The 25,112-nt window shown below is 37.8% G+C and overlaps 1 protein-coding gene across 3 annotated transcripts in view; it reads right to left on the bottom strand.

Moving 5' to 3' along the window:
• Positions 1–10,431: 10,431 nt before the first annotated feature.
• Positions 10,432–25,112, bottom strand: part of pik3r3b (phosphoinositide-3-kinase, regulatory subunit 3b (gamma)) — a 289,080-nt gene continuing 274,399 nt past the window's right edge. For 2 of the 3 annotated variants that reach the window (XM_052140870.1, XM_052140872.1), the window contains 9 exons: positions 16,936–17,047; positions 14,483–14,581; positions 14,181–14,361; positions 13,482–13,607; positions 13,128–13,270; positions 12,864–13,040; positions 12,684–12,758; positions 12,424–12,594; positions 10,432–11,884 (listed from right to left, as the gene is read on the bottom strand). In XM_052140870.1, coding sequence (XP_051996830.1) covers positions 11,683–11,884; positions 12,424–12,594; positions 12,684–12,758; positions 12,864–13,040; positions 13,128–13,270; positions 13,482–13,607; positions 14,181–14,361; positions 14,483–14,581; positions 16,936–17,047 — 1,286 coding nt within the window. In that variant the 3' untranslated portion in view covers positions 10,432–11,682. Of the gene's footprint in view, positions 11,885–12,423; positions 12,595–12,683; positions 12,759–12,863; positions 13,041–13,127; positions 13,271–13,481; positions 13,608–14,180; positions 14,362–14,482; positions 14,582–16,935; positions 17,048–22,416; positions 22,540–25,112 lie in introns of those variants that run through there. The other variant, XM_052140873.1, reaches the window with a different exon arrangement.

The following is a 25,112-nucleotide window of genomic DNA, read 5'->3' as shown; positions in this document are numbered from 1 at the left end:
ACATACATATTTACATTTTCTTGTCTCTTTCCTAAAAATAAAACAATAAACAAATTATGTCACGTTGCTCTACTGAGATTTTTGTCCAATCAAATGTTCTAGAAAAAGAAAATCCCTCCACCAGCAAGTACATAATCTTGTTGGTTGTGATATATAACTAATGGTGCATTCCATTCAACTGAGAAAGTTGAAACTTTCAACTTAATTATTGGAAAAGTGCATTGGAATGGCAGTCAAACTTCCAACTCCACTCCACTAAGTTTTCATTTGAAAACTCATATTGTCTCTGCGTTATGGCCTTCCATCCACACTGAGATGGCGTTATTGTTTAGCAAAAAGAGAGCTTTTCAAAAATCTCTCCCAAGTGGATACATTTGAAAATGCTGTACTCAGTTTGCTTTCATGTGTCACAGTCATGTGATCCATTCAGCTCAAAACAATCAATATGTGTTGTAGCATTGTTATGTACCTGCTATCCACTTTGATTGATTGACACACATTGTTCAAGATAAATATGACATTATTCAACCTTCACATTGCATTTCTTGGTAACACTTTATAATAATGGTCTGTCATTAATAGGTAACTATACAGAAATGAATGCAGGATGAATGAGTAGTACTACATTAACACTTTAGTTACTACTATTAACTAATATGGAAACATGATTAACTAACCAGTAAGTAATAGTGAACTGATGACAGAGGTAGTTCACTGTTAGGTAATTACTAATTACTGAATTTGATTTTTCTCATTGAGAACTATTAACTAACTATGGCTCATTTAAAATTACTACTGATTAATTACTAATCAATAACTAATATGAATGATTATGTTTTTATTGTGAACATGATCATGAAATGTGCCTTCAGAGAAACATGCACCTCACGTGTTTTCTTTGCTGGAATTAATTTATGAACATAACAGCTCTCTAAATCTTAGCTACTGTGTCTGGTAGAGTATCATAGTCAGCTTACAGATGTATGTGCCCAACATGTGTATTCCTTGGGATATCTCTTATGTTCTTTACATATTATTCTCTTAAGCAGGTTTGGTATTGCTGGAGGTCTTTTTTAAATAATTTTATAAGTAATGAGTCAAATGTTACCTCATAAACATTTATGAATTACTCATTATTTTAAAGTGAGGGTCATAATAATGCATTATTAATTGATGAATAAACACTTGAATATACACATTAGTTTTTTTTAATAAACATTTAAAAAAAAAAATGTTTTATTCATAGATACTATAGGTTAATCTTAATTAACTTAATTGATCCAATAAAAAATTAGTGAGTGTCAAGATTCTAATCCAATCAGGTTTCACCATATTCAATGCTCGTGCTGAACCTGAAAGAAGAGGGAGTGCGATTTTGCTCCACCCTCTCGTCGATCCGCCTGCACGCGGTAAACTTTAACACACATTCTGTTCTGTTCACACCGAACATAGGCAAAGGGGTTAAATGTAAAATTAATTTGATAAAAACTGTACATATTTACAGAGTGGGCTGTCTAGGGCGGAAGTACACATGAAAAACTGCCCTCATGCTGGATGCCGGTTTTCTCTCCGTTTTCTGTTGAAGTCTTGTGGAGATCAACACGTCCTTTAGACAAATAATTTTATTATTTTATTTTATGTTAAGATTACTTTTAAAAACATATAGTATCCGTGAGCACCAGCCATTAAAAGCATTATCCTGCTAAAGGTTTGTAGTTTATGAATTTATGTTCAATTATTTCAATGATTCATAAGTCAATGCCTGAAAAAATATGTTTTGAATGTCTGTGAATGTATGTTAAGTATGAGTTTGATTAAATTACATTTTTTTAGGAACAAACACTTGAGTATTCATTACTAACTGTCAAGTAACACCTTATTATTAATGGTTTATAATGTGTTTTCACTTTAGAATGATGGTCCAGATAACCTTTAACTCCCAAGGAAGGAAACAGAACAGGTCTCATTATTTAATTTATGTGTTACCATGATCCTCACTTTAAAATAATGGTCAAGATCATTAGAAATTCCTTCAAATTTATGTGGTAACACTTGACTCATTACTTTTGGGTTACCAGAATTTGTTAAAAAAAGACCTCCAGCAATATCAAACATGCAGAATTTAATAATTTTTTAATGAACACAAGAGATATCCCAAGGAATACACAGCTTGGGCACATACATCCCTATATATCTGTAAGATAAGCTGACAATGATCATGGCCGTAACCACCATAGACATTGAGGGGGTCATGAAAAAACATAATCATTCACATTTTAGACACATGTTAATGTTTTCATTAGTAATTAATTAGTAGTTATTTTAAATTAGCCATAGTTAGTTGATAGTTCTCAATGAGGAAAATCAAATTCAATAATTACTGATTACCTAACTGTGAACTACCTAGTTCACTATTACATACTGATTGGTTAATCATGTTTCCATATTAGTTAATAGTAGTTACCAAATACCCTCACATATAATGGTGTGAGAATGAGGGCACTCTAACGGTTCCCATCTAAATTCATCAGTACCCTCATTCTCACACCATTATATGTAAGGGTTTTTGGTATGCTAAATTTAGAAGGGAATTTAGGGTCTCGAAATATGTAAGCTATGAACTAAATTGAACTGTCCTTATTATAATTTATTAGGTAATGAAATGTATAATAGAATTAGTCGCGTTCGACAAGCATTATAAATTAGATAAATGACAAATAACTAGATTATTCTCCACCATTAAAATTGTAATACAATGTCTCGTTGTATCCGCTCACAATTTCTACTGTAAGGAATTAGCTTTAATATGTGAACTGTGATTAATTCACTTATTGGAGTGATATTATTCTCATGGCTTATTAAAAATAATATCACAAGTATTTAGGTATAGTATGAAGCAAACTCTTTTAGAAACAGTGATGAGATTATTTATCAAAATATACCACAGTCAATCATCTTTGAATACAGACAAACTTTATTACTATTCTAAACATAAATCTAATCTAACACATATGTACAGTATATATATATATATATATATATATATATATATATATATATATATATATAGAGACAGGTTGGTGAGTCTGTTGACAATGCATTAAGAACCATTTAACCCTATTTGAGTCTACATCGATTTGCTATTGGATTACCCAAAATATTTAACTAATACACCAGCACTTTGAGCAATATATTGGAGATGTACTTGCGTGTAGTGGTGTTTCCTTACGTTCTTTGTGTTGCTTGGTTCTTGGCTCTTGGCTCTTGTTCAAAAGTTTGTTCTGTCGATGTTTTGGACCTCTGTAAGATCAGATCTAGTTATTGTCTGTATGAATGATGTGGTTGGCTTTGAAGCGAGGCCTTCTCATGGACCATAGCGAGTGAGAGGCAGCCTCATGACTTTGAGTCCCAAGCTTCCTTGGACCTCACATGGCATGGATCTGGTTCTAACGAGATCCAGAGAAGACCACGAGGGAAGAGTCAGAGTGAAGTCTGAGCAGTCAGTGGAGCAGGAGAGACAAGCAGAGAGGGAAGATGACAAGAGAAGACAGATGAAGAGAGCGTGTTCTTCCTGTTTGGAAACATTTGAACTGAAATTAGCTGCATCCCCAAAGGTTGTCATCAGCTTTCTCTGCATACACCAGCGAACGTTTACATACTAAACATGACATTCTTTCATTAATATTGTAAGTGTAGGTAACAAAACATGAAAATCCCTGGTTACAAATCATACTGGTTAATTCCTTGGTTATACAACATGGATAAAACATAGCACACATTTTAAAGAGGTACATCAGGCTATAATCATTAATTTGTCAGTTATACAAGTTACCACAGTTCAAAGCAATTGTTAGAATTACCTCTCAAGCATAGGTATTGTATAAATCGTGGATTTAAATGCATGCTGTACATTTTAGAAGGTTAAATCGTTTAAGTACTGTGACTTTGTGTAGAATGTTCCTGGATTAAGATGAAATGTGTTAGTATTCGAGTTGTGCCAATCTGATGGTCTTTTGGAAACCTTTCAAAGAGAAGTCTGCTTTAAATCTGTGTGGAAGTTCAGAAAGTCATGCTGAGGGGCCTTTCTGAGCAATGTTGATGCCTGGGCCGTTTAATTTATGATGGTGAAGAATACCAGGATTGCAAAATTTGGGTTTTTCCTAGATTAAAATCATGTCGTTTCAATTCTTCTGCATGTATAATACTACAATAATTACCTATTAATGACGGACCATTATTATAAAGTGTTACCCATTTCTTAAAAAGCAGTGGGAAGTTTGCACGGAATTGCTGTCCGTCGGTGGAACACAAGAACAATTGTGCTTAAGACCGTACATGGAACATCTATTTTTAGGTGTGGACAAGCAACTTTTGGAAAACTTTTAAAAACGGTAGTTTGGACGGAAACACCATTTTCAAATGTGTCTGGATTATTGTGGATGTAGCCTGAGATGAAGGTGCATGACATCACACAAACATGACAGCACCTAGGAAGATGTATATTGAAATGACTTTTAAGCAAATAAAAAGCATAAATGAGTTAATGTTCCTACCTCACATGATAATAAAACTTGTCAAGAATATGTTTACAGAAACATGTGTAATATATGTTAAATGATACTCTTTTGATAATCATGAACCTGTAGAACAAATACTAGCATTGTTTATCCTCCACAATTTGGTTGTTAGGAGACGTCACTTGCAAAACTAATGGGAGCATTGCAGTTTTGTTTGCTTATAAATAGTGTTATGAGGATCAGCAATGGAAAGGCTTTATGGTCAGAAATTGGAGATATCAAGTAGGAATACAACTTTAAATGGAACTTTGAATAGAATACAGCATTAAGCCTATTGGCTATTTTAAAAAAGGTAGAACAAGACAGAAAACTGAGCTCATCAAGTGATTTCATGGGGTCTTTAAGTAAAAAAAAAGAAAAAAAAAAGAAAAAAAGCTTGCATACCTCCACATAACAGTGGCCAAACTTTTACGTGCCCAAAATAGTGGCCTACTTGAAATGCCAAAACAGCATCAGAACAGAGGTTTCTGTCCTCCTCTAGTAGTTGCAATAGAGAGAAGACTCTGTTCTATTGTTGTCTTTGAGTGTCTCTCCCAGCCTGAGATTTCTGAAAACAAAAAAAACGCACACAATATATATATATTGCCTTGGTGGCAGTTTTCAAGCATCACAGTTTTGAACAGCGTTAATTTCTTTAAAGCTATCAAATTTAAACAGCTCAAGTTGCATTGGGAAAAACAAACTTCATGAGTTCAGCAAAAAAAATCAAATCTCAGATTATCTGGGGTGAGGTCTGCTTGAAACCTATAACTGAAACTATCAACTCATGATTTTATTGAACGGGATGACTTGGAGGCTATTGATTTTGCTATTATTGTGTTTTGTAAAGTTCTGGCATGGTGGCTCAGGGGGCTCAATCTCCATCCCCTCAACTGTCCACACGCTCCCACTGGACAAGTGCAGTTGATAAAGGATGTAAAGATCAGCTCCCCCTTGGCCTTTATAGATTAACGAATATGAGCTGTCAGCACCTCTCATCTCCATTTCCAATGATTTGTCAAGTTTAATGAGCCTGCCAGGGCTGGATAACACACAATTACTTACCAGTGTGCTATCTCGCAACTATTTGATTATGGTTAAAAAGGAAAACTCTTTTGCCATTTACTCACCTTCATTCCAAATATCAGGGTGAGTAAATGGATTACAGAATCTACATTTTTTGGGTGAACTAAACTATGGAGACAGACTCCAGAGATATAAAACTTTAAAAAATAAAACGTAACCTTTTGTATGCCGTTACGCTGCATGAGAGCATCTGCTAAATCTATTAAATGTAAAATAATTAAAAATAATTCACAGCATCATAAAACACCTAAAGATTGTATCTTATCACATATCACATACTGAAGACCAATTGTGCATCTGGGCAAATGCCCTGAATTTTATAATGTTTTTTATTTATTTTTTGTCTGTAATTAATATTAGTTGGATTTAATGTGACATGTGGTATACTTAGCACAAAGTGTATCACAGTGCTGATTGATAAAGAATCAGGGGACTTAGCCAAGGCTTTGCCCTTGATCCAGTGTCATGAACGGGCCAGAACAGTCTGGACATACAGTGATCCGGTCCAGAAACAAAATCAAGACTTTCTATACCAAAACAATTTAAGATTTCCACAACCTAGTTTCATAATGTTTTTAACTACCACATATTGAGACTCATTGACTCAAAGTATACAATTTCAAAACCCTAACTGTCATTTTTTTAAAATCTGTCTTATCCTGGCTCTGGCGTGAATGTTTTTTCCATTATTAATATACTGTATATTTCCTTATGAACGTAATAAGTGGATACTCCCTAAAGCAAGTATATTTATATAAAGCACCATGGCTACACATTCCCAAAACTAGTCAATAAACGTAGCTAAGAGAGTTGGTTACTTCAGAAGTCCTTTAGAGTACTTATAATTATGATAAACTTACAAAATCTATTAGAATTTATAATAGAAACATTAATCAAATGTAAAAGTAAAAAAAAAAAAAAAGATCATTCATAAGTTATTAATAACTAACACATTATTATATTTGACATTTGTATACAGTACATGTATGTTAATCACTGTATATACTAGTTATTATTTATAAAATAGTTTAAATACTTAAAAAAGGCAAATAGGATCTATTTATTTATTTATGGTTTAATTTGGCAAAAACATTTCCCCTAATGACATTAATTTTTGTTGTTTAGTGGTAATATAGTAAATATGTATAGGTCTCACAAAACTAAGCAACCATGAGTGTTGAGAAAGCCAACCAATAAAAAACAAAAAAAAAAACTTGGTGATCTCACAAACGGGAATGACATAGACAGAGTCCTTGAACAAAATATTTTCTTTATTCTGCAGAGAACTGAATATTGTGGAGTTCCATTGAGTATATACATGAGTTCACCTCATAACAAATTGAGAGTCTACAACCAATACAAACTATTGTAACAGATACAAGAAAATTTTGGATTGTGGTGGTAATCGTAACTGAAGAATATCAATAAGTCTGATAAGCAAAAATGATATTCAAATACTGAGAGAGAGGATTTCTGACATCTCTTGTTCTCCAGATGCAATGAACAAGAGATCACACCGCCTCATGTCCATTTGTGCCATATCGTGTCTGGAGACATGAAACACTAGTTATACAAGCATATATTGACTGGAGCTGGAGCAACACATTCTTTATGTTTTCATTGGAGTACATATTGGACATAAAGGGGCCCGTGGCTTATTGCTCAAGCTGAGTCTATAATGAACACTGCTGGTTTTTAGGGAATATTTATATTTATACAGAACAAAGTCTGCATTCTGCCATGTAAATAATATGATGTGATTAAAGAAAATGTAGTAGTTTACTGTTCTTCAAAGAGAATGCATTTACTGAGTTCATACAGGCTGTGCAAAGGTACTGAACATGTTGTTTTCTATTGCTTCTGTAGCTCCTCTGTCTCAGTTTTTGTGGACGATATCATTTTGCATGAACCACTGCAACAAAGGGTGGCCAACTTATTTCAGCTGAAAAAGCTTTTTTTCATAAGCGATATAAAAATGTATATTTGACTACACCATAAACAGACAATTAACAGTTTTTGTTTCACGTCTTTTTTTTTTTTTTTTTTTACACAAAACAACAGTCAATAGTACCAAAGCATGCTGGGTTTTACGTATGCCAAAGTGGGAAGGAGAGTGAGAGCATTTTTTCATTCTTTTTTTTTTTTATTATTTCTATAAGAAATGTGCTGGATATCATGGTGGGACAACTTGTGGTAAGAACACAAAAGACTCCCAATGAGAATCACAACATATTCGAACCTGACTGCAAATAAAACTTTGCAGAACTACACAATGGGGCAAAAGCCATTGCTAGTTAACAGTCTGGAAATAACCTTAGCCAGGTCATCTAGTCATTACACCTGCTTTGTACCGACATTGACTGAAAACTCAAGCGGTTATACAGGAGTGGAAAAAGGTTGTTTTGCTTCTTGCCCGAACCCTCTGAGCTTCTGAAGCAATGCACTGTTGATTCTGTTGGCTTGTTATGTATTCCTTTCCCCCATTCCCACTTCTCTTTTTTGTTTCTCTAGAAAATGTCTCTCATACGAATACCCAATGCAATGCTTATTTCATATCCCTGACAACTTTCAAAAGGAAAAAAGAAAAACAAAATATTGCATGCTTTCTGGAGTGTAGGAACAAAGAAATCCAACAAACCCCACTGATTTCTGCCCTGCAGAGAACGGCAAATCACATATTTTTTTCAAAACAAATCACAAATTACTGTGGGGTATAGGGTTTTTCATTTGCTTTATATGGATTTCCAGAGCAGAACATAAAAACAGTGTCTCCAGCTAGGTCAAGAATCAATAAATGTAAGACAATTCTGTAAAGAAAAAGAGACAATGAAACACTTGACTTCGATGACTTTAGAGGTGTTTTAGTGAACTAACATTCAAATTCTGACAAGGTTAAACTATGATGGCACACAAAAATCTATTTATCTCTTCGAAATAAAAGTGCAAAAATGAACTATCAACAAAAATACCTCAGCTTTGGGTCAAGTCTCAAACTGTTCATTTTGAGGCTTCACAAAACTACATCTCCTTTCGGTAAACAAACTGTCATTTTATTATTATTTTTTTTGAATGGCAAAAAAATGCACTCCCTGCCAATCCACAGTGCGCTAAAGTGAATTTTAAATATGAGGACACTAAAAGTCAATATTTTCAGACAAGTGAGGGACTAGTGATGGCAACCCAAAAACTAAGACACAAAATTAAGTTTGCATGGAAGCAATGCAATTGAAATACAAGGGAAAAAGAGAATGCATATCTTCAAAACTAGGAAATAAAACAAAACAAACCAAACTCAAATCTTTGGTCTCAATGCTTGGGAAAATGCTCATTAAAAAAAAAAAATTTTAAATCTTTTTCCAAACAATTTCTCAATAAAAGTCATGTATGAGCATGGTGTGAATTGTCAAACATAAATCAAGTTACCTATTAAATCACTCTAGAACTCTTCAAATATGATGTGTGCTATATTGGTCTCCAATAAACAGTCATATTTCAGCTCTGTGAACATAAAATAAACTCCTCTCTTTAACAAAACACACAAATTTCTTTTCTTAAAGTACTCAATCCACTCATGGCATAAAAAGGAGTTTCCTGTTTTTTAATAAATGTATATATGCTTTATAAAGACATTCAATGGTGAGCAATGCAAGAGTTCAAGTAATAGACAGGGGACCCCAGCTTAAAATAATAATTATAATCTGGACATCCCAAAACATTTGGAGGATAGGATAAAGATGAAAAGCAGGACATACGATAAAGAGCACAGTAACCCAAACTTTCCACAGAAAAATGGCAAATCCATGATCATAAGACAAAGCCTGCAAAGATGCATTTATGAAGGACCACATGCACAGACAGAATAGAAAACAAATAGCTGATTTTTCTGAGGATAAAGTTCCAGTTCAAAAGTTCAGGTCCTGCCACAGTGATGGTAGAACAGACAAGAACATTGAGTTCTCTCCCTCTTACACAAAGATTTCTACTGGACAAAACACCACTGCTGTTTTTCCCCTGCCACTAACATCCAATAAAGAGACCCAAGTACACCACAGTCACACAGACAGTTGAAATAGCAAAAGCAGGAAGAGCAAGTGAAATCAATAGTAGAGGGGGGTCTTTCAATTTCAGGCCAATTCCATCAGTTGCCCTGTCTGCATGTGGTTTTCATTAAGGGCTCTAGGTTGTAAATTCACCTCAACACCTGATCTGACTCATTGCTCCATCTGCAAAGGCCCATCATCACCCACCAACTACAAGACAACTCCATGTAGACTTTTCCATCACAAATAACACAGATCAATTAATGACATTGTTTATTCAGTTTTCACAATACGCTGCTTTGCATAAAACATATGCTGTGCATTTACAGTTTTTGGATTAAAGTCTCAAAAGTGTAGGACAATTGGAGTTTTAAAGTTGCAGTGGTGGGAGATGGCAAACCATGCTGATTGATCTGTATATGTCTGTTGTTGCTCTTTTGCTAGAGGCGTCTTTCAACACAGAACCACATTTTGAAAAAGGATGGCACAAACAATTAGGAAGTAAATACTCAACAAATGGACAACTGAGTGCCAGATGAAACAAGTGCAAGAAACAAGGAGTGATATAACTGATTTTCTTGACACTACTGTGCATATATCTGTGTGAATATTATTTCATAAAGATTTTATTGTGCAACATTTAAACCAACAGGCATCCAAATGATGAAGTGTATTTTTTCTTTTCTGATACAGAACGAGGCAACCTGATAAAAACAGAAGCACTGGGCAATAAAGAGGACTTACCACCCCCAAAAAAATAACAAGGATTCAAGTGATTAGCACTTTTTGATGCCATTAATGTCACTTTTTCAACAAAAGCTGGATAGCACGGTCTTTAAGTTACGTGCTAAAGCACATCTGTTTTAACGATAAGCACTGCTCCTGTTAACTGAAGATCTCGAGATATATTCTGCAGGCCTGCCTTACAACTACACAAATCCGATTTTTCTGGAACAGACATTAAGCATATAGATTCCTTTAGTTAAAAAACATGAACTTTCAAATTTAGTGTACAGTCGTGCAGCAATCACTTGTCTGCCATTTCTACATAAGTGCGTCACGTCGACTGTGTCTGTGCATGGGATTTTGGTTCTTGAAAGAATTTAAAAAAAAGCTGACAGATCAGATTGTGTAGTTTGCAAAAAAAGTGTATTGAGAATTAACATTCCTCTCACTTGAGCCAAAAAACAAAACAAAAAGAAAACAGGATGTCCTCCCCATGCCAACTTTGGTCTCTGTACTGAACTGTAACGATCTTAACTGCTTAAAAAAAAAATATCAAGAAAAAAAAATACAAACAAAAAAACACCTTTCTCAGGTTAGTGTAAAAACAAGTTTAAGACCACAACACAGTTTCACTTGTGCCCTCCCAAACCATCCCACAATCCCTTGTTCAGCAGCAGTCAATGTAAGAACACTCTGGAAAGTGCCAGTTCTCTGTTTGCTACATAGTTTTTGCCTTTTTTTCAGAGAGAGAGAGAGAGAGAGAGAGAGAGAGAGAGAGAGAGAGAGAGAGAAACAAATATTTTCACTGCAATGTTAAGTTAGGAACGATTCAGCAATTTAGTAAGGAAAGACAATTCAAAGAAAAAACAAAAAAACATTTGAATGAAAAATGGAAAGATGTGAGAAAAGCGACAAGATAGAAAAAAAAAAAATAAGCTTAAGCTAAAATGATGCATGTAAAATGTCCCAGCTGGAGTTTAGGTAGCAGCGCGGGTCACCTGAAACGCGCCTCTTCTGCTTCCTTCTGCTTTTTTTTTTTACATTCACAAACATTTAAAACTTCCTTGTGCAAATCAAGCTGTCTTTAGAAAGAATGCCCTCCAAATTGTTCTTGTAAAAATATATAACTCCAAGGTGGCTGACGTGTGTGTTGCAGCAAGTGTTTTTTTGTTGGTATGCTTTTTTTTCCTTTCTTCAGATTGTTCAGAAAGCCTTCCCCACCTTCCCAGAGTGTAGATAGTTTAATTTGGGGGTTGGGGGGTTTGGGGCAGTCTTCATCTGTGGGGGCCTGAGGGCATCTGTGCATACACTGGGTACGCCAGCCGCACGTTAAGTGAGTCGTTGTGCTGGACCAGTGAGGTCTGGTGGTAGTGCAGGACCAGGTCTTTCAGAGAGCTGTACAAGTTGTAGGGCTCGGCAAAACCGTAGCCACGAGGCGTGCTGTAGATGACGCAGTGCTTCACCTCGCCATCCACACTACAGAAAGAAACAAGAGATATCTGATTATCAAGCTGATTTCAAAACAGAATCTGACCTCACGGACACAGCAAGGATAAAGGCAGTCTCTTTGCTCAATGACAAGCCAAGTCAATAATAATGTAGAGGTGACTGATTCAGCCTTGCAGAATGTAATCAATAAATTGATGTATTGTGCATCATGCATAATTGGAAAAGAATGCAGCCTTAATAAATGCTGAAAATCCAGATGAAAAACAAATTGTAGAGATAAGACAAGATTCAAACCTGTATTTGAACCTTAAGCATGATGGCTTATCGTGTCTGGAGAATGTACACTAACCACTAGACCACAGCACAAACATGGAAAATAGCCTGGCTGAACATTACTGTACATTTCTATGTAATAGGTAAGTGAAGGAACAATGCAGAAAATACTTTGTAGACTCGTGCGATTGCCATGTTTATTCCATTTTATTTACATTGCTTTGAACTCATGTTGTAAATTTTTTTATTTACAACGCTTGTATATTTGTATATTTTTATTTTAGGATACTCACACAACAGAGCAGGCGTAACAACCCTTCTTGCTGCTCTCTCTAATAAGAAAAGCTCCATCAGGTTTGCCGTGGAGCAAGTCCTCCGCCTGTGTTCGGTTTAGGTCCCCCACGAACCAGCTCTTCTCATCATAGTGTGGCAGATTCTCATCCTCCTCACTTACAAAGTAGGCACTAAGAGGAGCGCAAAATCAGAAGGAAATATAATAGGTACTTTGAAATTTCAGTGACAGAAATGTACACTACTATTTCCAAAAACTTACTCATCCGGGTTCTCATTTTTTATCCCCAGCCAATCATTTATGCGTTTCTGTCGAACACCTTTATGATTGAGCCAACTGCATCAAAAAGAGAAAAGCAGTATGGAGGAAAATTTAGTTTACAATGATCTTAAACAGAACAGCAATGGTGAGCAATATTAACTGTTAAGGAGGTCCTCTTACACAAGATACTGATCTCGGATCTTCCGAAGCTGGATGAGGTCTGGTTTTAAGCTGTTCATCTTCTTGTCTGTCTCCCTGTTGTCCAGAGCCTGTGTTTTCAGGTCTTGTTCAAGGCGGGTCTTGCTGTCATGAATCTCGCCCAAACGGGATTTGAGCTTCTCGTAGTTCATCATAATCCTGAGAAAGAAAAAACAATTTCATAAATCCAAAAATGTTACCTCCACTGGAGATCTCTTGATTGTGGACTGCTGTAGTTATACATACCTCTCAATCTCTTTGTCATTGCCCTCTCTGCAGAATCGCTCGATGTACTCTTTACTGTAGCGTTCCTGCGTGTGACACTGCTCTTCGAAAATTTTTATGGTCTCATTGAAGGCCTCTATTGCAGTACGTTTCATCTGAATCTCCTGCAATCAAAGCAAAGATAAATCAGTTGGTCTGATGCAACCTCAAAAGGATTGTACCTCTTAACTGACTTAATGATTAACTGGTCAACAGAGCAGAGAGCTGAATAAAGTGTTTGCATTCAAGTTAAGCTGAGCAGCATGAGGTTTTTAAAGCTGGAACTAATGGATTGGCTGTCTATCAATCATATAATGATGTTCTTAGAGGTTGTACCTGTGAGGTTTTTGTGTGCTCCTCATAGAGTCTGTCATATTCTTTACTTTTATCCTGATATTGATTGTGATATTCCTGGAGTTTCCTCCCCACTGCATCAATGTTGTCCTCTTTCACCAGCTGATCCTGAGAGAGAAAGTAAATGCATTGCTATTGATATGAACAGCTGAGAGAAGAAAAGTGCGGTGGGAAAAAGGACTGCTTGCAGAAAAACACTGTAGGTTTTGCTTACAGAGCGAAAGCCATTTTCAGAAATTCTCTTCCAAGAAACATTCATAAAAATCATAAAATCTTTTAGTGCCTCTCGGGGGCTTATTTTGGAGGAACCCCCTAAATAATGAGCACCTGTGTGTCTGAGGAAGATACCGGGAGGGCACAGAGCGAGGGAGGTGTGGAAGAAATAAATAAATGCCTGGATGGCCTTTCGACATTGTGGATGTGTGCAATTATTTAGGAGGTGGCAATAAACAAAGTCATATTTCATGCCAAAAGCATCCTGCTGTCACTGCAGTTTCACTCACAACAAGCTGCACAATTCATTCAGCAAACACACTCTTTCGAGAAAAAGCGAGGGAGGGAGAGGTGGGAGGGCAAAGACTTGGAGGAAAGGCAGGGAGGCTAGGAAAAGCAACAGAGAGTGCTCATCGCTGTAAATGTGATACCCATATCCCCAATCTCAAGCCTAGCCAATGTTTTTACCTGCTGATAACGGGAGATGGGGTACATGAGCTTAACGTCCAATTTGGTGTTGTACTGGGCCAGAGACTCATGCCTGTAGTGACTGATGAGCTCTACCACAGAGCTGAATGTGAGCGGGTCTGAGAAACCATACTTCCCATCTCGGTGGTAGATCTTTATTAGCTTATTGTTTCCGCCTTTCCTACAGGAAGAAAGGAATTATGTTACTTAAAAAACAAAAAATTCAATCTAATGGAACAACTGAATCCCAAATTGAGAGGTTTTGGGGTGAACTATCCCTTTAAGTCATCAGAAATAGTTACCTTAGCGTTAGCGTGTAATCTCCCTGCATCTTAGTTGAGGCATCCCGTACCAAGAAAGTACCATCAGGCATGTCCCTTAATTTGTCGTTCACCTCTTCCCTGCGTGGAGAGAAGGGAGAAAGAGAAGAGTGAGTGATGCAAATAGCCTACTTCTAGAATACAACTGGCAAATCTTGCTCTTGGTAATTAGCAATTAAAGTTAAAAAAGGTTTGCTGTGGCCCCTGACATCTGCAGAAAGGTCTCAATGAATCACTTCTAGCCATCATTTTCACTTTCAGATGGCTGTATGTGGGCTGGCAGAGAGCAAAAGCAAATGTACGCTGATGCCTCCAGCTCTTGACTTGAACTCAAGGCTGTCTGTTTCTTCAAAAAGAGCCTCCAGACAACCAGCGGATGAGCCAAAAGGCTTTAGAGACTTGCCTCCTTTTTTGCCCCCTCTCCATTTTAGTCTGTCTGGGAGGAATGTCACACCCCTTGACTTCCCCCTCCGCCATTACACACAGTCTGTGCCTAACAGCCAACAGCCATGTCATGCTGGAGCTCAGCTGGCCCTGGCTCTCAGGAGGGGGTTTATATAGCCTTCAGAGGAATGGGGCCAATGACAAAGAAAAGCTCCCACTTTTCTTGGGAGTCATCATCTCAAGCTTGATTCTACAAAGTTCCTAAACTTTGGGCTATGGGTAATCTAGCCCATTTTAGGCTGCAATGAATCAGCAAGTACACTGTTGGGCCAGCTGAACCATTTTATCATTTAATGTTGTGGGACCAGGGAAGCTTCCAATAATGAGAAATCAGAGCACAGGAGTGAATTTGAAAAAATATTCACAACCAATTTGACTCCCTTGTTGTGAAACATTTCAAAGTGAAACAGGGTATTCAACTACGGGGAAAAGAATGTAGTGTGGGCCTTTATTTAGGGTTTGTTTTTATCCATTGGGAATGGATTGGATAGTGAAAAGTGGACATTCCATAAGAGACCTTGAAGTCAATTGTGGAGGAATACTGCCCTCCTGAAACACCACTGCCACCCCTGTTTGAAATGTAAATGTTCTTTGATGAAAGATTACAAAGACAACATTTCTTTAGAAGGACATGTACTAATGAATCTTATACAACATGATCAGAAATATGTCTTAAGCAAATGGGGTCTATTTTGACAAAGTTGGCTTTTAGCACAAGCCCAGGATAAAAAAAAAGACCAAAGCAGGCTTCAAATGATAAACATGATTATTAATTTCTAGCATGTACTTAACTGAAACTGCAAAACCAGATCAAGTCTGATCTCGATTATGTAAAATCACTTAATGGACTAACACAGTAAAGACCATCTGACCATACTCCAGTTGAGCTCATTTCTCACATTGCAGATTTAAACATTTTATACAAACTGCTGATGTAGTTAGGTAACCATGGTATATCAAGTAACAGATATATTAAAAAGAGCCTAATTTCACAGACTATTATAGGCTAGTTTACATTTGAATGGTCCGTAAACGGTTTGCTTGGAGTGCTACTTTATTTGAAGCCTAGAGTGACTAGCCACTTTCTGCTTCTTAAACTAGTCAAACACTCAGGAAAGATTCAAAGTCATGCTAAAAGCAGCTCAGATCTATCTGGGAAGGGGCTGTAAGAGTTAAAAGGATAGTGGGGCTTCAGAGTGGTGTAATCTTGAGAGCACCTCTGCAGAATTTCTACATGGCCAACTTCAAACAGGTCTAAAGCTGGTGCTAAGCAGCAGACTAATCTGCTAAAACCTGGGTGTTTTATGTTTAAGTTCCCTGTTGGAAATGAGCCAGACTGCTTGGCATTTTGGAGATTTGGGCTCTTCTATGCTTCTCCTTAAATAATGGCAACTAAACCCTCTTTTTCTATATTCTAAACTCTCTCTGGATGTATCTTCCCCATTTCATGGCCTTTCTGCTTTTGTACAGCTTCTAACAAGAGTATGTGCCTCCAGGACAATTGAGCCAAAAGATAGGGAGATGATCAAAATAAGTTTCATTGGCTAATGTAAAGAAAAGTTGGACTCTGGAAGAGTAGAGCACAGAGACTTTCTCAGAGATCTGGTGGCAGACTGCAGACCGCTAAATGAGCAACATGACACTGCAGAGCTGCATTTGAGACTATACCTTAGGCTACAAAAGGCAAAAGGGAGCCATCAGGGGAGGGGGATGCTAGGGCAGGAGAATGCAGGAAACTTCTGACTAAAGAGCAAGTAACATCGTGAAAACCCGGATAGGTGCTTGCAGCCTTAATGAATGCAGTGACCAACAATCACCTGACCACCATGGTGACTGTGCATCTCACACATTGCCATACGTGTCTGCTACACATGATGAAGACGGAGTCTCATAAAATGAGCCAACGTTGAAAGGAAAGATTTTCAAAACAGAACAGGCAGAAATCCAACAAATCGAGAAATGAAGTCTGTTGAGTGTCAAGTGAGTCTTACCTTGATATGTCTCCCCAGTACCATTCTGCTTCTTGCAATGAGCAGCTTGCGGCTTCTTTCACACTATTACCGTTTACTGGTGTCATGGGTTTTGCTGGTTTGGGAGGAAGTGCTGCAAAAGAAAACAAAAAAAGAGAAGACATTCATCACTTAGAAGAAAATTTACCAAATGTGGGATCTAATGGGCAATCCTCAAGATATGAAGTAGTTAAAAAAATTGCTGACTTTGGAAAAGTTGGAACCTCTCTAAAACCAGTCTTAGACATAAAAATGTATGCTTGTTATGGTGTGGCCTTGCAAGATGATGGCCTTGTTGCCAAAACAATCCAAAAATTGAGCCAAAATTGAAAAAAAGAATTCAGTAACCTCAGTCTCACTCTTTACTTTAAACACAAGTTGTATTGGAATTGGTCTTTGAGCGCTGGCGAGTGCTGATATCCAAATAGGAGAAACTGAATGCAGGTTACTACCCAGCTTTAGCTACTAATCTTTAGCCCAAAAACAAATAACTTTATTTCAGTTTCCCCATAGAATTCCTTTCCATGCATGCCACCGAGTTCTGACCCCTTAAAGTCATCTGTCACTATATATGTTTGTTTTGGAAAATGTGACAATAAATTCCACTGAAAATGCAAATGGATTGGGTTTCATGGAAAATGCAACAACGACATATTCCTGTCTGCCCGTACAAACTGTAAACAGCAGGCAAATGTCTTCAACCAGTGTTGCTTTTCTGCTATTTGTTGAATTTGCAATGAATAGGCTCGTAATTAATTTCCGTTGAGTGTGGTGCTTCCTTTGTTGAGAGCAATAGCATACAAAAGCTGCCACAACAACACGCAAGAAAGCAAACACTGATATTTCTCTTGCTGTCCTCCAGATCAGGGGGTCGCTAGAATGTGCTGCTCAGCCACACACTAGCCTAAATCATGACACCCGCAATCAAAGAAATATTGATGTGTGCGAATGTGCCATGTTATGTCTTAACAGCATGCATTCTTCCAGGATTATTTTATGGTCTAATTTCCTGATATGAAGATTTCAACCCCCTCTGAGCCAAAAACAGCATCCAGGTAAATGAGAAAGGCTGAGAACTAAGGTTAATGCAAATGTTGTCAAATGCAGTCTGAAGCAACTTTTAGCAAGACTACAAAGGATTTCCTTGACTGAAGCTGGTCTAGACAACTTTGGTTATGATGTGCTTGCATTAAGTGTATTTGTGTGTGAGTGGGGCTGGTGTATTGGCTTCGGCGAACCTGCAAGAATTCAGCTAGGTGCAGTTGGCAAAGATTGCTAGCTTTGAAATGGAGAAAAAATTTGAAGTCTGTAACTTCGTCTGAAATCACAGAGGCACAGTGTTCAAGCCTTGCACTTACCGCCAAGCCAAACTAACCTCCCTCTGACCTACTCGAAAGCTCGCAACAGCCTCCTCAAAACACAGCACCACACTCCCCTGTCTCAATGCATTTGTGTTATTCTTGCACAGATAACCACTGCAATAGGATTTTACGTGAAATGATACTCCAGGCTTTCTTATAAAGGCACTTGTTTTAGGTGGGAGTACCTTTAAATGCTAGTGAGCAGCTACAGTCTTGTAACTTCCTTTTTTCTGATACTTTTTTGTTTCATATCAAAGTTAATAATGATGCGATTCACCTCGGAGATGGTTTGCTTTATCCATGGTTTAGAACACATTTATGATTCATGGTTTAGAACACATTATCTAAAATCCCTATGGAAAAATTCATGGGAAAAATCCTTCCAGAACCAAAACAGCTGAAAAGATTGGCAGGCACTGTTGCACTCTATTGTTTAAGAGCACATGGCACAGGCAGAGCTTCTGGATATTGCCAAAGATTGTTCCATAAGTAGTTAAAAAAAGACTGCATTATTAGAACAGTGAAGTTTCAGTAGATACAGTCACCCAACTGTCCTTGGCAAAGCTAAGAAAAGGCTGTGTGAGAGCGGGTGGATATCTATGCAAGGACAGGAGAGGGGGAGTGGTCTACTACTCTCTTGCATTAAAAGGAAAGAGGGGGAGGGTGCAGAGCGAGAGAGCATACAGTTATCGTAAAAGTCTGTTCTAGAATCCACTGGGCACTTCTAGCTGAAGAAACCGATATGGTATGTGAATGAGAATAGGCAAGACTGTTTCTGGCACATTCTGAAATGACCCACTGCTCCGTTAACAGTGCTTGAATAAAAAAAAAATCAAATAAAGAGAGACCTCCTTAAAAGTTGCCAGATTCTATTGAGATTTTCATTACTTATCTCATTACTGTTCAACATTGAAGTCTAGATATAAATATTGATTCAAAAAAATTTATTTCCGATTAATCACGGATCTTCATTTGAATGATCCTGATATTGATTCTTAAAATCCCAAGATCAACCTTTAAAGTTTACTTCAGTTTTGGCTGTTTATTATTATATCTGTTAAGTATACTGTAACTGAACAGTTCAAATTAAAAATGTTTTTACATTCCAAGTTAGAAAATTCTCAGAATAATTCACAGCTGAGAATTTCTTATATATGCAAGCTGAATAGACATAATGAAATACATCAAAATGAATCAGAATCTAAATTGAATCAAATCCAGCCTTATAAAATACATTGCAAACATTTGTCGAGTGCAGGTCTTTATAGCCCATCTGTTTTTAAGCAAGTGGGCAGAGGGGTGTGTGAATGGCTTTCATTGATAGCAATATTAATTAAAAGCAGTGGCGGTTTTGGAGTGAGAAAGCATGTGTCTAGTATGAGTTAGAGTAGACCTGGGCACAGGGACAACTCCTCCCTCCATTGGTCCATAGGCAACACCTTAGTCTGGTGGGGTGAGCTGCTTCAACCAGTCAAAGTGGAGCTAGGTTAACGGACACATCCCCACCCAAACTCTGGTCTTGCAGGTGTGTGTGTGTGCACACAGACACACACATACAAACACTCTTCCTATATTTCAGTTGGCCTGAGAGGAGATTGGCTAAATGCCTGGATAGGAAAATATTATTTTTTGATAGAGATAAATGTGAAAGAAAATATGACTTTGTGCACTTTCCTGTAGTCACAAACTTTGGTGGGAACAAAAGCCATCTGGTGGGTAGGTGGTCATTTGTGCAGCAGAGCAGCTTCTGAAGACACATTTGAAAATGTACACACTTCTGCTCCCTCTACACCAACTCAATATCTACAATATTATTATTACATTTGCGAATACCCACGTTGCTCACCTTCTCTTCTCACTTATTTAGAGACAAAATAAAACAAGGAATGTTTGAGATTCAATAGCTTACTACACACACAGGACTAACTTGTACACAGGACTAACACAAAAAAATAAAAAAAAACTTGCACACAGGATTGATATATTTCATGCCATCACAAAGCCTCTTTCAAAGCTACAGCAGCAGCCAACCAGCAGAAAGGGAAATGACCCCCCTCTTTTTCCTCCTCTCTCTACAGCAGCCAAAAGGCAGGTGCAGCAGCCCATCTGAAACCTCAAATTCCTGCCCACCAATGTTCCATCGTCAGCTCTTTCTGCAAGTGTGTGACCACCTCTGTTCTCCACACACATACCCGTATACGGTGTTTCCTGCACCGCTGTTCAACAGCAGCACTCCACCACTACTGAATCTCCAGAGTAACTGTAAAAGAAAATATTTCACCGGTGTTGTGAGCTTCAGTCTAAATTTAATGTGGTGAGATAAGACCGTGTACTGTGAAATAATGACAAAACTAATGTCATCCGATTCACAAACAAATGACTCTTATGAGCCAGTTCTTTAAATGAATCGCTCAAAACAACCAGTTTGAATCAGTCTGAATAATCCATCTCTGAATGATCTCACAGAATCTGTCAGAGCAGTTACTGAATCGACTTCCTTACTGGATGTCTTTAATTTCAGCCATGTCTGACTCAAAATAAAGCAAGAACAGTTTTGTGAACTTCATAACAATCGTGAAATGTAAATTGGCCATTACACTGGTTGTTCATATGACAATGTGTACACATAATTAATGAGATCAAAAATAATGTTATATAAGCTATATAAGATTGTTATTAATATTCTGAACAAAAAAAGTTAACTTAAAAAAAAGCATAATAATAAAAAAAAACATTACATTACATTATTTATAAGTAATATTTAAACACACGCACGCACACACGTCAGATATTGCAGCGGAGGACACAATGGAAAGCCCACATAACAGAGCCATGCCATTATTTCTGAAGTCACCGTTCACCAAATCCTAACAAATTACAATCATGACTTATGTCATAAATGTCATACAAAAGGTAATATAAATTACAGAAGCATTAGTAATTTCTTTTGAATTATCAATCCTGCAGAAAACTAGCCCATAATAGCCTTAATACTGAATAGAAAAGTAAAAAAAGAGAGAGAGAGAGAGAGAGAGAGAGAGAGAGAGAGAGAGAGAGAGAGAGAGAGAGAGAGAGAGAAAAGAGGATTAATAGGTAAATAATTTTACTTTCTAATGCACAAACATTGATTTTCAAGGCAAGTGAAAGAGAAAGTGATTAAGGTAAAGGACAGGGAGGGTGAGAAAGAAAGGCAATACTGCATAGCAGTCCATTTACAGCTGCACTGCCCTGAACAAAGAAAACTCTACTTCCATAGGAGAAGTCTAGGTTGATAGAAAACAATTAATGGCAAAGTGCTACTCAAAATAACTCTTGTGGTCTTCGTTTGTTGTCTTACCACACAATAACATCACTTTAAAACTTCTGGTTCCACAGGTAATATTTTAGGGAGCAACCATACTTTGACAAAAACACACACAAACAAATGAACTGACACAGCCACACACACACATACATACAGCTTGGTTTAGAGTTTGTATGGAACTGACACAGCCACACACACACACATACATACAGCTTGGTTTAGAGTTTGTATGGACAAATTAGTGGGTACATTAGCATGAGAAAGGGCATGTGGCAGAGAGTGATGACAGTGCCATTGAGGGGTGTAGCAAACGTGGGCTGCCACGTCCCATTCCAGGGCAAATGAATTAAAAGTGTCGCCAAGCTCATACAAGGTTTAAATGGACCTTCAGGGGGACACACAATCGCATGTGAACGCAAATGGGCTTAGCTCTGCTCTGTGCACGTATTGCAAAGACACAGTCACTATCCACTTCTAATGAATGACAGATTAAAATTCTACTAACAGGCTTTTCAACACTCTAGTCAATTTTTAATAGAGTAAAATATATACATATATAAAAGAAAAGAAAACCCCCCAAAAAAGCACAATTTTTAGTTTAATTTATGTTGAGCACAATGCATGCTTCCAACAATACAGGAACCATGACACTCAGCACACAATTGGACAAGCACTAATTGTCATTGTACTTCAATGACAGCCTGTTCAGAACGTTACAATAGCCGTAAGTCAGAAAAGACGAAAGCAAATAGAGTGACAGCAGAAAAGTAGAAGAAAAGAAATGAGTCTCTCCCTTACCGTCCTCCTCTGGTTCCTTTTTCAGCTGCATGTGTACAGCCTTGCACTCAGCTGTCCGTGAAGCCCTCTTATTCTCTCTCTCCCTCTCCCACTCGCTCTCGCTTTCTCTCAACCCTCCCTTGCTCGCTCTGCCTTTCAGACTAAAGCCAGAGGGAAAATCCCTGCTCCTAAATTCAGATGCTGCTGGCTTAACATACACTCTCAATGGAGAAGTCTGCAATAGCCAATGAGGACGCAGAAGGGGAGGTGGGCACAACCATATGAGATGGAGAGAGAATGAGCAGAAAGCTCTGGGGAATGATGTAGGGGGGAGGCGCTCCTCCTAGAGAGAGACAAGGCACAGACACTAGCACACGCTGAGATGGACATGAACCAGGACACTGAATCTCTTCAAGTCCACAATGTGGGTAACTTGAGAATACAAAAAGCAAAAACTGTGCCATTTATCAAAGCACTTGCAACACCGACCAGCCACAACATTAAAACATCCTGCCTAATATTGTGCAGTTCTTCCTCTTACCGCCAAAACATCTGAGATGCTGTTCTTCTCACCACAATTGTACAGAGTAGTTATCTGAGTTACCGTAGACTTTGTCAGTTTGAACCAGTCTGGCCATTCTCTGTTGACCTCTCTCATCAACAAGGCATTTCCATCCACAGAACTGCCGTTCAATGGATGTTTTTTTTTGTTTTTGGCACAATTCTGAGTAAATTTTAGAGACTGTTGTGAGTGAAAACCCCAGGAGATCAGCAGTTACAGAAATACTCAAACCAGCCCATCTGGCACCATCAATCATCCATGCGATTTTCTAATCAGCCAATCTTGTGGTAGCAGTGCATAAAATCATACAGATAAGGGTCAGGAGATTCAGTTAATGTTCACATCAACCATCAGAATGGGGAACAATGTGATCTCAGTGATTTGGACCGTGGCATGATTGTTGGTGCCAGATGGGCTGGTTTGAGAATTTCTGTAACTGCTGATCTCCTGGGATTTTCACACACAACAATCTCTATAATTTTCCCTGAATGATGCCAAAAGTGAAAACACCAAAGCGGTAATTCTGTGAATGGAATGTCTTGTTGATGAGAGGTCAACAAAGAATGGACAGATTGGTTTGAACTGACAAAGTATGTGGTAACTCAGATAACCACTCTGTACAATTATGGTGAGAAGAATATCATCTCAGAATGCTATTCTGGCACTGTTTTGGTGGCACGAGGGGGACCAACACAATTTTAGGGAGGTGGTTTTAATGTTGTGGCTGATCGGTATATATGCATATATGTACAGAGAAAAAGAAAATACATGTATTCATACATGTCACCACTGTAAGGCAGAGACACTGTGCAAGAAAATCCTCCATACCAAACAGCATATGAATTTGCTCTAGGCCTGTATGTTAAAGAATGCTCAAATACATTTGAAACTGAACAGGCTGCAAAGGCAAAAGAACAAAGAACCATGTATCAAATGAAATACAGTGACATTTCCACCCCTTGTGTTATATGAATGGCCATTAAGGAATGTAGGAAGCTGACTTGTACTTTGGTGTCAGTGCACTTTTGTTGTCCATCCAGAGCAAAAGGCTCCAGAAGCTTTTATTACACTCACACATCACTGGCCCTCATAGTCAGGGGCCAGCTTTCCCCTGGGGGAGGTGCAGCACCTGTGCTCATTGGACAGAGCAACGGAACAAAGCTACTGCTTGCTTGTTTTCACACTCTCTCACACACACTGATGTTGTGTTTCCATGTTTTATGGGGAATTTCCATAGACATAATGGTTTTTATACTGTACAAACTATATATTCTATCCCATGACCATAACCATATCCCTAAACCTAACCATCACAGAAAACTTTCTGCATTTTTAGATTTTCAAAAAACATAATTTAGTATGATTTATAAGCTGTTTTCCTCATGGGGACTGACAAAATGTCCCCACAAGGTCAAAAATTTCAGGTTTTACTATCCTTATGGGGACATTTGGTCCCCACAAAGTGATAAATACACGCACACACACACACACACACACACACACACACACACACACACACATGTTGTGTTTCCATGTTTTATGGGGACTTTCCATAGACATAATGGTTTTTATACTGTACAAACTTTATATTCTATCCCCTAAACCTAACCCTACCCCTAAACCTAACCCTCACAGAAAACATTCTGCATTTTTACATTTTCAAAAAACATAATTTAGTATGATTTATAAGCTGTTTTCCTCATGGGGACCAACAAAATGTCCCCACAAGGTCAAAAATTTCGGGTTTTACTATCCTTATGGGGACATTTGGTCCCCACAAAGTGATAAATACACGCTCACACACACACACACACACACACACACACACACACACACACACACACACACACACACACACACACACACACACACACACACACACACCTTGGTGCAGCAAAGAGCCTTTCAGATTTCAATTCTGCTGTAATAAATATTCTAATGAACCTGCACAGGACCCTCATCATGGGTCTTCTTTCAACCCATCTTCTGGACCAAACAGATTTTGTCAGTTTCACACTCTCCCACAGTGCCTCTCTAGAAACCAGCATCTCGGAGAGAAAGTGCTGTGAGTTGAGGAAGAGGCAGATGCTAAGTGAACGAGATGCTATTGACACTACATGGGGAGAGAGGGACAAACAGAGGGAAAGAGAAAAGG

This window comes from Xyrauchen texanus, chromosome 13, assembly GCF_025860055.1.
Source record: "Xyrauchen texanus isolate HMW12.3.18 chromosome 13, RBS_HiC_50CHRs, whole genome shotgun sequence".
Lineage (NCBI taxonomy): Eukaryota > Metazoa > Chordata > Actinopteri > Cypriniformes > Catostomidae > Xyrauchen > Xyrauchen texanus.
The sequence above is the reverse complement of the archived record's forward strand: the minus strand, read 5'-3'. Positions and strand labels throughout refer to the sequence as shown.